The sequence below is a fragment of the Varroa destructor genome, unplaced genomic scaffold (assembly GCF_002443255.2).
Source record: "Varroa destructor unplaced genomic scaffold, Vdes_3.0 BEIS01000003.1, whole genome shotgun sequence".
In the NCBI taxonomy this organism is placed as follows: Eukaryota; Metazoa; Arthropoda; class Arachnida; order Mesostigmata; family Varroidae; genus Varroa; species Varroa destructor.
This window is the reverse complement of record NW_019211456.1, coordinates 28,807,969-28,823,208: the sequence shown is the minus strand read 5'-3', so window position 1 is coordinate 28,823,208 and position 15,240 is coordinate 28,807,969. Positions and strand designations below refer to the sequence as shown.

The 15,240-nt window shown below is 42.9% G+C and overlaps 1 protein-coding gene and 1 long non-coding RNA gene across 11 annotated transcripts in view; one reads left to right on the top strand and one right to left on the bottom strand.

Moving 5' to 3' along the window:
- Positions 1–15,240, bottom strand: part of LOC111248422 (cell adhesion molecule Dscam1-like) — a 134,582-nt gene that overhangs the window by 50,337 nt on the left and 69,005 nt on the right. For all 4 annotated transcript variants that reach the window (XM_086982702.1, XM_022800752.2, XM_022800751.2 and 1 more), the window contains one exon: positions 8,384–8,713. In XM_086982702.1, coding sequence (XP_086838828.1) covers positions 8,384–8,713 — 330 coding nt within the window. The remainder of the gene's footprint in view (positions 1–8,383; positions 8,714–15,240) is intronic.
- LOC111248423 (uncharacterized) overlaps positions 1–15,240 on the top strand; it is a 70,149-nt gene that overhangs the window by 23,841 nt on the left and 31,068 nt on the right. The window contains exons 3-5 of one of the 7 annotated variants that reach the window (XR_015323103.1): positions 6,154–6,248; positions 9,786–9,938; positions 10,205–11,584. The exons of 2 other annotated variants lie outside the window; for them this stretch is intronic. This is a non-coding gene — a long non-coding RNA (uncharacterized LOC111248423). Of the gene's footprint in view, positions 1–4,041; positions 4,103–6,153; positions 6,249–9,785; positions 9,939–10,204; positions 11,585–15,240 lie in introns of those variants that run through there. 4 more of the 7 variants (XR_015323104.1, XR_015323097.1, XR_015323105.1 and 1 more) reach the window with 4 other exon arrangements.

The window sequence follows — 15,240 nt, the reverse complement described above, 5'->3', positions numbered from 1 at the left end:
GAAACTACTCTTAAGCTCCGACATTATATCGTAGAACCTTCGCTCGAGATTGTGGAACAACTGCCTGCGTTTCTACCGTACTGATCTCCCGTCACTTGGTATTTCGGCTGCTATTTTCGAGCTGAACTTGAGGACGAAGCGTCGTAGCGGCTAACAGCTATAAGCCTTTATGCACACAACTAACGGAGCTGAGTTCTCCCGGCGACACCCAGGGGAGTGCTTGCTGGCCGGTAATAGACGGAGCAACAGTGCCAGGATCGGTTAAGCTTGCAGAGCGATTTTTTGAGACAGAAAAGAGCCATTCAAATATAGGGTAATAGAAACACTGGAACAACACACGTTGGCGCCCTGAGCGTTCTCGTCGCGAGATGAAGAGTTAAACATAAAAAACTCAGGATAGAAGAGAGAAAGGCAGAGCTGATCCGACTTCCATAAGCTCACCAAGTGCATTGCTGCTATCGTTGCAATACTAGACACATATTTTACCAAGCAAAGACTCGTAGCTAAGGAGATTTTTTACTTTAAGAACAAAATGCGGCCATGCAAACGTACCCATTTCAAGCGTGTTTCCAAATTTTTGCAGACTGCTTGATAACTTCGGGAAAGTAATCGTTAATTGTTTACTAATATCGCGCGCCTCTCCACAGTCCCAACGAAGATTTCGAATAACGATAGCTAATGTAGCCTCGTGAGAAAGTAGACGACGACGTAATCAACCACCGAAAGCGATACAATTCGTTGCAGACGTCTAAATTATGAATCAAATCAGATTAGGTACTGACACAACATATTAATATTTCATTTAACGTATTATTAAGCATTGTGTGAAAACAGCGGTTCGTCTTATGATTCTGCCGGTTTAGTATAGCCGGATGACGCTCAGCTTGAATCCAAATCTTATCGTCGATAAGCGTCGTTTTTGTGAGCATGCGCAAAAAAATTGTATATTGTAAAATTTGTATAAAAAAAAAAACAACATGAGTCTGCTGATTTACTGTGTCATCATTTCTGGTGTCAACCTTACCAACAGATCATACGTACGTGGCAGATTTACGATTACTGATTTTTTTTTTTTTTTTTTTTGGAAAACTTCCAGTTGAATAACATTAATTGATGGGACTTCCATCGATGCACACTTTTTCTGCCTGTTTGTTTATTGGTTCGCTTGTTTTATCCAACTTAACCCAATAAAGTGGTTGGCTTGCGATGATTTCTTCGGGTCGAAAGAGTTTTATCCTGGGACGATTTGATAAATATTTTTCCCGATAAGCGTCTGTTTTGTTTATACAATAGAGGGTAATGTTAATTTTGGGTGAATTTGCTCGACAACCGTTTGGGATATGTAAAAAATTCAGATCCGAAAGTTGTTCGAGCTCTACAAAATGGGTACGATAGATAGGTCTCGGGAAAAAAATGTCAATTTTTTACTTTGCTGCAATTTAGTGGTAAGTTGGTGATTTTGGCTCAACTGATTTACTTTTAATCAAATAGAAATTATCTCAGTTAGCTTTCTCCAGGGTGTGCGAATACTTTTTTCCTATGCATGTCTCTGAGAAAGTTTCTGTGAGAAATTGTGTGTGAGGAGGGCTTACTTATATTCGATGCGGTTTTCTTGCCCTGTTAAAGTATCAGGCCAGTGTTCACATGAAGGTCGATGTAGGGAAATCGCTTTAGATACCAGTTAAAAGCTCTTGACGAGCTGAATCCATGTTCCATATTCAAATATTAATTTTTTAGTAAGCGGCGCTACCAGGCTTCAGCCCTTCCTTTCTGTGGTGAAGCTCTGGCCGCTGTAAAATACCATTTAAAAGCTGAAAATCAACATGATGTTCTATGTAGGGGAGATTTTTTGCTAACAATCGACAGGTCTGGACGAACCAAGTAAGGTACAGTACATGTCCCTATTGCGCTTGTTTTTTTAAGTGGCAATAGGGTAAAAATCTCTTCCTAGAAAATTTTCAACGGTTTCTGAACGATTTTTCTTATTAGCGTCGATTAAAGTTTAGGTTAGCTAAAATGAGGTAGTATTGCTTTTTTTCAAAATATGGTTTCTTGAAAAGAAAACCACTATATTGAAAATATTTTTTTCTAAGTAAGGTACATCTCTATTGGTGTCATTGTTCCGCACCGATCGATGGGTCTTAACGAGCTGAATAAAAATGCAATGCATTTTCTTGTAGTTGAAACAGATATTTCAGCGTAAAAAAAAGATAAAAAATCAAAGGTGCGTATTTTTCGTTTGGGAATGAATTATTTACTTGAAGATCTATGAAAAGATAAGGATTGTCCTTAGTACCATTTAAAAGCTGTCTATAAGCCAAATCAAAATTCGACACATATTCATACATCTAAATTTCAGCTTTCGTGTTTAAAGTGCTGTTTGAAGGGTAACCTTGACATGAGGTTTTATGTGAAAGAGGTTTCTCTTGATGCCAATCGATAGATCTCGACGAAGTGGGTATAATTGTAATATATATCTTTATACCTAGAGAAGTTATTTTTGAATGAACTACCAGAAGCATGTTGGTTGTATCATGTAGCAACAAGGTGAAAATGGCTTTTGAGTTGCGTTCGAGCGATTTTTGAGAAGACTTTTGAAAAATAACAATTTGTTAAACATTAATTAACAACAAAAATCTAATCTGAAGCTTATCTTCACGAAAAAAAAAAAAACTTTTTAAATTACTTTTAATACGAAAGGTCAAAAATTATATCTATATATACTCATTCTGAAAAAAGGTAGATGCGATAAACAGTCTACCACCATTGGTGACGTCCCAGAAACAGAATTAGTATGTCAACCGAGGCATATCAAGTATTTGAGTGCTTCAATATGATATATGCAGTTACTTAATTATTAACAAACAATACTGGGAAGAGTTAAAGAAAAGCACTTCAAGTTTTGGTGAGCCCCAAAAAACGGGGGTCAATATATCAGGTAATTGGCCTCTGGAAACCGAGTCACCGAAAAAACACGTAATTTTGTTGCAGGATATATCAAGAGATGATATATTATGAGCGAGAAAAATCTGGAGTTACAGAAGGATAACAGGTTAGGTGGCGCATGGTAACTGCAATGGTGTCATTGCTAACGGGTACTCGGAAGTTCAATTTTCGTTAGCCTAGGTGTACGAATCAACCTAGCTAAATTAATCAGCGACAAAAGGGGCGGTGGGCGAAGCCCGTTAGTTCCAGGCTTATGCATTCCAGACTTTGAATTAAGTCTTGAACGGCAGTTGCGTCGTTGTACGTCGCGTTCTAGAATTGATGCAGATCTAGATCCAGCGTCGCAATTACGTTTTTAAAGCATATTAGGATAACCATATTGAAAATGATCTTTCTCTCGCTGTACGCAGTTCATTAATTCATATATATGGCGAATCACTTCCAGAAGAGTCTTACCATTTTGTGGTTAGTTTAGAGGATAAGAATAGACAGAAAAATAACGCTTAATAAAAGAGTCTTTGTCCTATTGGTGTTACTGCCGCTGTCTTCATCGTCGTTATGAGGCTTTCACAGCCTTCTAAACGTTGTTACCCCAGTCATGTATATCACGGGAATAGCCACAAGGAAATGCAGGCACTAGACATCACGCAGCAGCAGCAGCGGAGATTTAGAGGGCAGCTACAATGAGTAGCGAACAGCTTTCATGACTCAAAGCGCTACCAGGCTTCAGCTTTCCCTGTTTGGTGGTTAAGCTCTGGCTGCTGTTGGGCTGCCAACGCTTCTGCCCACGTATTGCGTGTTTATATACTTATGAAAAAGGGTTAACGGATCACGATAGCAAAAAAAGAGCAGAGTAGACAGTGAATACTGGGTCGAAACAGACGCTTCTCATGCTGGCATGTTCATGTTTGCTATAGGTCGCGTTTGTGGCCGTACTGATGCCAATGAAAATAGTAGTAAAACACGGGATAAGCACGCTCAAACGACGCGCTAGGTACTTGGGGCTCGTAACATATATGAAGGAGCGGGTTGCATGCGTATAGCCATAGAGAGAAAAGTTTTAGCGAGTTTGCATTGGTCTCGTTTCGTCAACAGAATCGCTTGCCCCTCAGGACGATATTGCATGATCTTTTTACCGCCTTCATCCGGCAGGCACGTAAGTATTGGGGTTGTTTAAAGGTGGTTTATCATATCTCTTATTGTAGGTGTCCCATATAATGTAATTTTCTTAAATTATCTCGCGCCATATTCGTTGAATCAACTACCTGAAAGGCATGCAGGACAAAGGATTGGGGCAAAAAAAGATTTTAATCATTTGTACAAACCTTATTCACTTTGATACCGCGGACAAGATAATTGGACCACTCAAACTAATATCGGTGACGAAAATAGGTAAAAAAAAAAAACAACGTAAAGCTTTCTATCAACTTATGACGATTGAGACATTGCCAAAGCTGTATAAAAATTATGGCAGCGAGGATAGGATATTTGTTTATCTATTTGTAGAAGCTATTAGTTCCGTTACCTGCCTTACAGAACTTTAAGAGGTCTTGTTTGCTCAAAAATATACACGACGTTTATTACAACAGTGTCATCTTTGTTATGTACAAACATCTATTTTGTCTAGGTTAGGTAAACAGCTTTAAAAATATACCTTCTTTGTTCGCCCGCCCAAGGACTGACCTATCTGACTATGAATTGTACGTTTAGGCATTTGCTGCTGCTTGAAAGTTAGTCAGGCTTGTTTGCTTGCCCTCCTGCTGTGCTTTAACTTCTTTATAACTCGACTTTTTATGAGGGTCGCTCGGAAACACATCATGAACAGCTTCAGGGGTCGCTCAGTTGGTCTCTCGGTTAGTTGGTTGATGGTAAGTCCTCGACACTCACCGCTGCCCATTTTCCTCAACTCCGAACCACCCACTATCCTATTCCTATAATCAAAGTGATGCACGGTAAACGGCCCAGGTCTATCGCCCTACTGCCCCCTACGTTCTGTTTCCTGCTACAACTGCATCACCATCACCACCCCGCCACAACCATCCCCTCAAAGCCCTTAATTCTCTAATTAGTGGTTGGCCACAAACAGGCTCAGGCTCCACTCGTCGGTCCGTGCGTTTGGACGAGTAGGCATAGACGAAGAAGAAGACGATATAGACTACTTCTACTACTATCACTGGTACGATCACCGTTGCTTTTTCTCCATGTATCGCATTCTAACACACACCGACACTACATCTCAGCTCCGTTTCTTCGCTCTGTACAACAATTACTATCGCTGCATTGCTGCTGTTGGCGTTCTATTACTGCCCTGACCCTTAGTTTGTCAGAGCTTTCTATGGCTGCGAGATTGGCTAGTAGCTGGGGTTCGCCTGATCAAATCACACAAGGCAAAAAAGCCTGTTCTTTCTACAGGGATAGCGAGAATCAAGCAGTTGCTGCCGATGTGGAAGGTAAATGTAGAGCGTTTAGGTGATCGTATGCTGTAAAAGAGATGAACAATCCATTAGTCGTCGGTGCTGCCGCGTCTATTGCGGGCCACAACTACCTCGCCACTGTTTCTAACACCACAGCGCGTCGTATAGGGCTTGGTGCTCGCCGGTAGTTGGTTTCTCTGACCGCGTTTGGGCTGTTTATCACAAGCACTTAGCTTCGCACCCAAGTTCAGTAGGGGAAGCATCATAGCGAGACGCCGACGGCGTATCTCAACTGGGAAGGTAGTCAGCACCAAACTAACGGACGTTTCCTGCTGACATCTTAGCTTTACTACAAATAATAATAAAAATACTTGTCATTCACACAGCGGCAGCGAGACGGCAACTCTATAGCTTGCGTGAATGCGTCGTCTGCCCCCCCCCCCCCCGCCCGCCCTTTCTTATCCGTCAACAATGCGGTAGTAGGGAAATTCTCGTCCTCGATTATGTAAACGTACACAAAACATAACACTAATCACATTACAAGTAGAAAATTCGTTTAGCTACGATACGTATGTATTAATCTTGTCGCTTAGATCCTGGTGTACGTATACGACATTGTTTTCCCAGTCTGAAAAAGAATACGTTTGGAAACGAATGGAAAAGTACGTTTGTGCTTAAAGAAATCGTAACGTGTTGTTAATTGCTCTGTTTGAATAACCAGGCATTATGCATAAAGTTTTCTTCTAGTCCACACGTAGTACTGACCGGTGGAATCTGCGCTGCTTTTCCACAGATTTACGTTAGAGGAGCTCGCGCACAGGGAGCACATATGTCAGACACAGATGTTTTCGTTAACGATTCGTTATACGTGTCACGAACAGCGAACCAGTAAGTGCATCAATTTTACTCTCTGTTGAATCACTGTTGTTGGCTGGTTTCGCCGGGCCTTGCCGTTACGTGACATATACTTGCATAAGTTTTATATGGGCACTACTAGCAGACACATTTAGACAATGTCTACAGCAGATGAACCCTTTTCTAGTACTTCATCTAGGGAAAAATGGCTTTGTCGCATTTTTTTCGAGTGCTTACGAATTAGTAGATTTCATGGCGACCTTCCAGCTCAAGCGCCGTTATATGACGCGTTCCGACACCGCACACATAGAACAAGAACAAAAAAACCGGCTGGTTTTTGTACGCTGTGTATCTGTGAAACGTTCGACGGATTTGCTCGTTTCGAACCATCGGAACAATACAAGCTATTAGTTCCAGTTGCTAGAGGCCTCTATTCGCATAGATTGTTTTCTTAGCTAAATACTAAGTCAATATTGCACACATTGTCCTCATCTTTATGCGGCGCTTTTTACAATTGGCTTCTTTGATTCTCCGAGTCGTACGGAGAGTGCTCGACTTCGCTTAACGCATATATGCGTGCATATAGGACAACCATAGCCACGAAAAAACTTCCATGACGTGGTCGGCAGCGCTGCTTTTCTATAGATTAGTGCAGCGTGTCGCATTGCACTTCTCCGACTAATGTTTCCGAGCGCAAACGAGTCAACGTCAATGCCCCCACACAGTCAAAATTTAGAAGGTTCGACGTGTCGATATGTGAAGAACACAAACACATACCGACTCGCCAACAACCAGGCCCTATGGAACACTTCACCACGTCGCTACGTTGTGCTCTAGTGTACCTATTACAGTGCGGGGAAGCAGGACGATAGTCAGTCGGGCAGGGAAATCTTCGGGCGTAGAAAGGACACTAGCGAAACCTACGCTGGTCTGGCCTTTTCAATCTAGCTCTAGCAGTGATGGGGGCAACAGAAACTGGCTACTATGTGACTAGCTGTGAAGTATATGGCAGAACAACTGTGAGCATTGCGTCCTGTGGGTGTATAACATGTACTTTATGTGTAATAGTGCGAGCAGCGGGCACTGCAATCGCCGCTGCTGCAGGCGTGACCTCCATCACTAACACAGACCTTCACTCCATTAGATTTAATGCGGTATTTCACCCGGAAACTGCTGCGGTCGCCTTGTTGTTATGGCAAACCCGGTGTCAAGAATCAGACAGCCTTGTTGGAAACGCCGCACAATTAAAGCCACAGCCATCATCACTACAAAGGTTGATCTCGCTACCGCCGCAGTGTAGGATAAGAGTAAAGAATGTAATGAGCAAGGAGACCAATACGGCGGGGCAGAACGAGACACACGATGTTCTCGCAGGGATGACGAATTCGCTCAAACGTAGAAAAACAGTAGCGTATCAAGGACATGATGCACTGCGGGCTAGTGAAGGATTGCTATGGCCGGCGGCGGTAGTAGGATCTGCAACCACACCCCTTTTGTGCACGCTGGATTGAACTACGACTATAATAATAACAACATAGTTGGTGCATGTGAGGGACGCCATATACTAGACCATATGTAGATGTGTACCACCGTAGACGTCTTGTAGTAAATGATGTATTTAGGCATGAAATAACAATAGTAGTACAATTTTGTTTGCACAACCGCTTCGTCGGCGATCTCTATGGAAGGTTATTTACAGTGGGTGCGAGAGCGAAGGAATAAAGTTGAACGATGTTGAATGGAAGTTTGTTATGACAACGCTGTTTCTTCCTCAGAATAAACTTCCACAATGTTATGACTTTACTTGAAAGAGATCAAAACTTACGCTGAAAACCTTTGATTAAAGAACTTGATTCTGCCTCAGGATGTAGGTGAGAACGGTATCCGCTATGTCTACAAATACTGCTGGAATAGTAACGCTTTCAAATCCAATTATAGTGTGTGTATATGTTTAGTAGAAAAACACTCCCTTCAGACGAAATAGGAGTTTACAAAATAATATGCAGTATATATATGGGACGACTAAAGGAAATCCCTTTCTTCCTCTTCGATTTTCAATAAAACTGCTCAGATCGTAATAAGCAAATATGGCAAGGAAAAGAGAAACATATTCCTGTAAAATAAATACGCCAGTACTTAACTATGAAATAGCCGAAACAAGTACTGACCTCCTTTGATCTGTACGAGACGACTCTTGATGAGGCCTACGTGATTGTAGGCAACACAACGATAAGCTGTGGCGTGCACGTCGGGCCGGAACTGTGTCACTTTAAACTGGTGAAAGAGCAGCGAGCCGTCTGGCCGGATGTCCCGCACTCCGGCAATGGGCCCTGCTGGAGTACCATCGCGTTTCTCCCATCGTACTTGAGGGCTAGGTTGACCCTGAGCGCTACAAGGCACGACGGCCCCCGTATCGGAGGAAAACTCCATTGAGGATGGTGGCTCTAGTACAAACGTCGGCCCCCTTTCCACTGGATACATCGACCAGGCCACGTTCACTGCAACGGAGAACACAGGAGAAAAAAACATGGAAAACATAGAAGAAAAGACAATGTTACACGCTGTATAGGCATTCAACATTATCTTAGCACATGAAAGACATGACTAGGCAGTAGTAATCGAATAACTTTTCATTCATACAGGCCCTTATCGTAAGCACATATACAAAAAAGTGTGAGTCAGCTTTCAAAAGAAGGTCCATTCTGTTAAAAACAGGTTAATAATTGAAGCACATGCTGATGTAACTATAAACCTAGTTTTTTTTTCTGATTGTGAACCCATTTCAAGTCTAACTCGTGTTAGATATATCCAATAACTTCCCTGCTGTTTTTTTCTGTCCGCGCGTTTAACTTCACGTAGACTTGACTGCACAGGTCTGTGTTTACTTACACAGAACATAATGGCAGGCTGATTTAGTTGGACTGAAGTGTCGACATATTTTCTTTATTACGGGCAGCTGGCAGTGATGTCGCCACGTCGCACCCAACATCGTTTTCTCGATTGGAGTTGTTGTTTTGGCATCGTACCTGCCTACCACTGAAATGTTTCCTTTCGCGGTTACTTTGCCACTCTCTCTAACCCGTTTTTCGCTGAAGAAGCATTCTTGGGTTTCTACGTAGGGCTTGCATTGGATGACGGAATCTAGGGCTCGCATTTCTCCAGTCGTGCGCCTCGTGTTCCCTCGAATGCTGCTTTCTCTTTTTGCCTATCTTTTGCTATGAGTCGTCCTCTCCTACATCCCCTTCTTAACCGCATCGCCATGACGGCCGCTGTTGGTCCTGTTTTTCCGTCCTGTAGCACGTTTCTCCATGTGTCTACTTCGTGCCAATATACAGAGAATCGGTTCTTTGACCCCTTTTCGTCGGCTTGGTTTTCCTTTGCTTGCTCTCTTGTTCGATGCGTCTTGTATATCCCTTGAGACATCTCGTCGCTTTTGCTGTTACCGCTATTGTCGCTGCTGCTTTTTGGATAAGATGCTACCAAAGCCTCTAGTTTGGTCTCTGTTGTTTGTTATTTATTTATCCTTTCCCGCATCATCTCAGAGACACTAATATCTTTCGTTCTGTACAGTCATCCTCGCCGCCTCTACTTCGGCGACCACCATACACGCATATGCGAACAAAATGACTGTGTCCGTCTTCGCTTTTTCCCACGCTGACCCATCGATAGCAGTGGACCTGCACAAGGACTAATGCGGCCTGTTCCTCTTCCTGCTGTAGTCGCGTAAGTACGGATTGCAGACAAGCTTACCTTGAGTCAGATTCTTCGACTGGCCCAAATCGTACTACTGCAGCGACTATCGATTGCGAGCAACGATGCTCACTAACCACAGCAGCTTCAATGTTATGACAGTATCACAACTTGTATCTCATCGCATTTCGACTTCCTTTCGATCCTGCAGACCCGAGTAGAAAGAGGGTCAACTGCTAACGCCAGTGATCATAGTCTTCTTGCTCACATCAAGCATTCCACTGTTTGTACTTTGACAGGTTGTAGCTTCTCTACTGAGTAGACCGGTATCATTCCCTTACATAGAGTACTGCAGTGAGAACGGAAGGAGTGAGCAGTGGTAAAGGGTGGACCAAGGACATACAAAGAGACAAGCGAAGACGTTCCAAGACGAAGGCCACAGATGGAGAGATATAATCTACTTTTTTCGAGCTTCTTTCGACTGAGCCGAAACGCTGTTCAGGGAACGTGGCTACTAGATGGGTAGAGAAGAAGCTAATGATGCATGTTAACCTGCCTTGCAGGCCTCCAGGACCTGCCGCAGCTGGTTGCATTGGGAGACGCATAGTAGATGGATCATCGTTATATATCGAGAAATATACAGATATAATGCCATACAAGTGGATGGAAGGTCGGTGAGAGCAGATCGGTTTTTTGTGCATGTTCACAACGTGCAGTAAATCCGAGCCATGTGGGCCCTGGTAATTGCCGTTGCTCATGAGTATGTGAACGGGATATAAAGCGGGATGCGCACTTAGTACTTATGTCCTCTGAAGGATCGTAGCCATTATCGTAGACATGAATTAGCTGCCTTTGAGTGTTAGTTAAAATAAACTCTTAAGCTGAAATGTACTATGCGTGGACAGGAGAAAATTAAAAACATACGTTGCTAAATTGCTACATCAAACTAGCAGAAGCATCGAAGACGGATTGATCGTGAAGTGATATATATCAATCACAAAACACAGTGTTACAAGAAAACGCGTTTGTTGCTTTATAGTCTATTTTTGATTTTTAAATGTAGACCAGAAAATTGTCAGGTTTATTATGTGGTCTCTTTGAATAACAATGATAGCGTCGATAAATGGTAGAACGTATTGTTTTTAGGACAGGTTGCTTTGAACCTCTTTTTAAGGTTAAGCCAACCCTTCATATGTTCAGTTTGTCTTGTCAGGGGGACATTGTTTCCCCTGGGACTTGCTGCTGGGCTTCTCTGCTTGAACGAAGGTGTTAAGTCAATTCGTCACTCTCTTGTGCAGGACGGCGTTAGAAAAGCCACAGGCTCAGCACAAGCGTTAGGCACATGCAAACTGAAAAAAAAAATAATGTAACACAAGATCTAAAAAATAAATGGGAAAACAAGGAAACCCAAATACGTTGTGTTGAAAAAAGTAGACAGGCTGAGCGAACCTAGCTAAAGGGCCAAATTTACTGCTAAACAAACACATATCTAAAGAGTTCAGTTTTATCCACATGCATTGAAATATTTATTTTATCTTAGTTTTACAAATGTCAATGAGGAAGCGCGACATTCGACTGAATGGGGCACATTTTGATCGATCTAAAATCGAGAAATGCTAGTTTAGACAAAAGCATTATAAAATGCGTAACTGTCAGGTCGTTGACATGTCGGGCCGTGACCGCAAGGATGACGATTTTCTTCTATAATGTTTGCTAAAACTAATACATGCGTGAATCATACTCCTGATTCGTGGTAAGTTTATCGACAGTGCAGGCACCAAGTGTTCATCAGCGGTTCGCCGTCATCAGTGTTCTATGACACATTTGCATGGATAATACCATTCGGGGTCTCCACGCGCCGATTCGTCGCCAACAGACTTTTCTGTTGAACTTCAGTGCACATTCCTTTTGCCTAAACACTTATGTTCTCGTCCCGACATGGCTTTTACATGTTGTTCATTTTCTCAAAGTCGCTGGATGGTTGGGGCGTTTGGGGCACTCTACGATCTCTCTCGTTTGTTGCCTCCTTGTTCTCTTCTACAGAATCTTTATATATAACAGATGGTGGATGCTACGAAACAGAAAGAGAAATAGGAAAAGGGATTCACGTAAAGAACTTAAATTATATTGAGAAGCAACGAGCGTGAACTGAACGCAACACGCTCCACGTTGACTGTATGCGAGAGGACTAGTCGACGTTGCTACACGAATCGGAGCGAAAAGGAAACGAGACAAGATAGACGGACTCCTCCAACAGGAACAAGGGTAGCGACGGTTCATCTTGAAGAACCGACCTACAGAACAGAACAAACCGACGCGTTTTACCAAGCCATGCCAACACGCGTTCCATCTCAAATACTACAACACAACAGGAAGTAATTCATGAATCGGACCGGCTTCCTATTCAGGCACAGTCCATGTGCCTCTGCGTCGATGCGCTTTTCCTCCATCCTTCTCACATGTTCTGGCATTCCCTAACAAACTTCAGTCCACACAGCTACAGTTCATCCCTGTATCTGTCGCTGCCTTTTGCAAATGCTTTCTTGCCCCTCTCCCTCTCCCTCGTCTTCCACTCCCGTCAACCTTCGAAGTTCAACCCCGACCTGGCTCGAATCCGTGGTTTATGGCCGTGCACATTTCTTTTGAAAGCTAACGAACGAGCGACTGACGGACGCCGCATAGAGAACGCAATCTAGCAAGGACGAGTCTTAGGAATGATCACTCGAGTCTTCATATGCTCCAACCATCCCCGCTTTACCAGTGCCAATTTACACTGCAAGTAATGGTCAGTTAATGTTCTTTGCATGTAGGAACGAAGTCTGTTAGTTATTCTGAGAAACTCTTGCCATCCCTTTACAATCGCCAGGTTACAGCTTAAAGGAGACGGCAGATTTTCACAGTATACAGCTGCAAGCAGCGACGATTTAGCAGAAGGAAAATTTGGAATTGGTTCGGGGGTAACCATAGTATTGGCAGTGGTGGTCGTCGCAAACGGCACGAAGAATACACAAAAGAATAGGCGTGCAGGACTCAGCTACGATCCTCGTAAACACGAAAAGGTCAGGCTCGCAAAACTATCTACCGGTGACAGGGAGCTCGTGGTTGTCCCGAACGTCGCAGGACTGCCGTGTAGTTGTGTAGCAACGCCAGGCTCCAGGTCGTCGTCCACCATTGTGTACGAGACTTACAGAGACAAATGATCATCCCTAGCCGTCAGTTTGTGCTACACGGGTTATCTCTGTCGCTCCCCCACACATCCGGAACACAATGGGCCGTAACAGGAGACACTGACGGGACGAGGCTACGTGAGGGGGTTGACAGTGACGTGGCGCCGTCACAGTAGCGTGAGACGTCACTAACACGGTCGTAGCATACAAGCAACCTCGTACGCTGTAGCTCTACGGCATCCACGCCAGTGAATCCTATTATGAAGAAAAATCGTACTCTAATTCACCCATTCGTAAATTTTTAGCAAGGTTTGCATATTACTGCTTCTTTCACTATAACAGTGACTACTGCCACCACGACTATGTTTTTTCAAGTCTTCCGTTCGTCCGTCGTTTCCAAGACGTCTCCTCGCCTCAAGATTGTATCCGTTTCGTGGTTATCTTGGGCTATTCGCTGGTACAACAGAATATAATGCGTAATCCGATTATGCAATGGTGCCGAGTCGGACCGCATAAGACTGAACAGCCACTGGAGCATTTCACCCCCTGCATCTTTTACACTCTTCACAGATTTGCGTTTCAACGTGACCTCAGTACAGAGATAGTAAAGCATAATTTTATGATTACTAATTATAAACCGTCTGATGAGACAGATTTACGGTACAAACGTGATTTGCGTCCAATACCTGGGCAGACACCTGAGAACAAATTTGCTTCTGTACACATTAGCAATGTTACTTTGAGCCATAGTATAGATGATCTCCGTACTTCTCACGCAAAAAAAAGAAATTATTAAATGATAAATTATTCTTCAAGTATCATTCTAATAAAGTTGCGCGAACGACCTATGTTGATATGTTTCAATCAAGCTTTAAGACAACCAGTGCCTTTGGACTACTAGAAAAACGTTGTATAGTCGATTACAGCAGGTAAACTGAGGTATAGGCCGAGTAGGTGAGCCCAGGGAGCAAGTTAATAGTAAGAGAATACCAGAGTAGCGGAAGATGGTCAACCTTTGAGGCGTGTCAACGTTCCACTAGGTGACCCTTCAAGGGACGCGGCTGGTAGATTGGGACACTTCTGTGAACAGAAACAAGCGAAATTGGTTGACTCGAACCAGGATATGTTGAGAAAAAGGCGCATGGCTTCAAAGCAAGGCGTAACGGAGAAATAAAGTTAATATGGTTAGAGGGAAAACACGAACGGACAAGTCGGACGGCCTAAGCGTTAAGATAAGTGAGAGTTGACCGTGTGTTAAATATAGATCACATTAGAGAGCGAATGACAAAAGCGTGGCAGCAATACGGAAAGTGTCCTCAAGCGTCGACCGGTACGCGCCAATTGGGAAATCTATTGCTTGCTTTGCCTTTAAGAATTATAGTAGGAATAGCGGTAACAGTTATGCAAGTAGAGCGTTGCTTACTCAGGATTTTGTTCAGACGTTGCTTAATATAAGTTTCCCACCTACTGAATCCTACAGCTGCAGCTCTAGGTAATGAACAAAGCTTGCTTCATCTCCTTTCACTCCAGTGCGTCATGAGAGAAACGGAGGGGGGTAGTTTATGTGTGTCTGTGAGCGTCTAAAAGCGTGGGTTACGTTACCGGCCACATTACGAAACGAATAACCTCTTCCAACAAATCTATGATAACGATTACGGAGGGTAAATATGTAATAGCTGTCAGATGGAAAAAAAAAGACGTGATGTTAAACGCTTGATTAATCTGCAGGAAGATACCTACACAGAAGCGGATATTTCTTATTAAAGCTAAGAATTGCTTACTAGACGAATTGAGTTTGGCCTTAAAAATTCATAGTTGTATAGCGCCACTTGATAAGCGATAATAGAGACATATAGTGAGACGACCTATCGGCTACACTCTATGAGGAATATCTATGAGAAATATATGGTGTGGTTGGACCAAATGTTAACCTATAAAGAAACTTACGTAAATACTTGTTTTGTTACACATTATAGACATACGTAATAGACATAGTCCAATACATACTAGTATTAATTCTAGACGCCATGCGCATTTGAACGTTAAGCTTAAAGTAAAACTCCTTTAAGTAAGAAATCTTTGAAATTAAAGATGTCGACGACCCATTGAGAAATAATGAAAGTAAACGTCGGATCAAAAGGGCTGTTTCTGCTAGACGCTGAACCCCC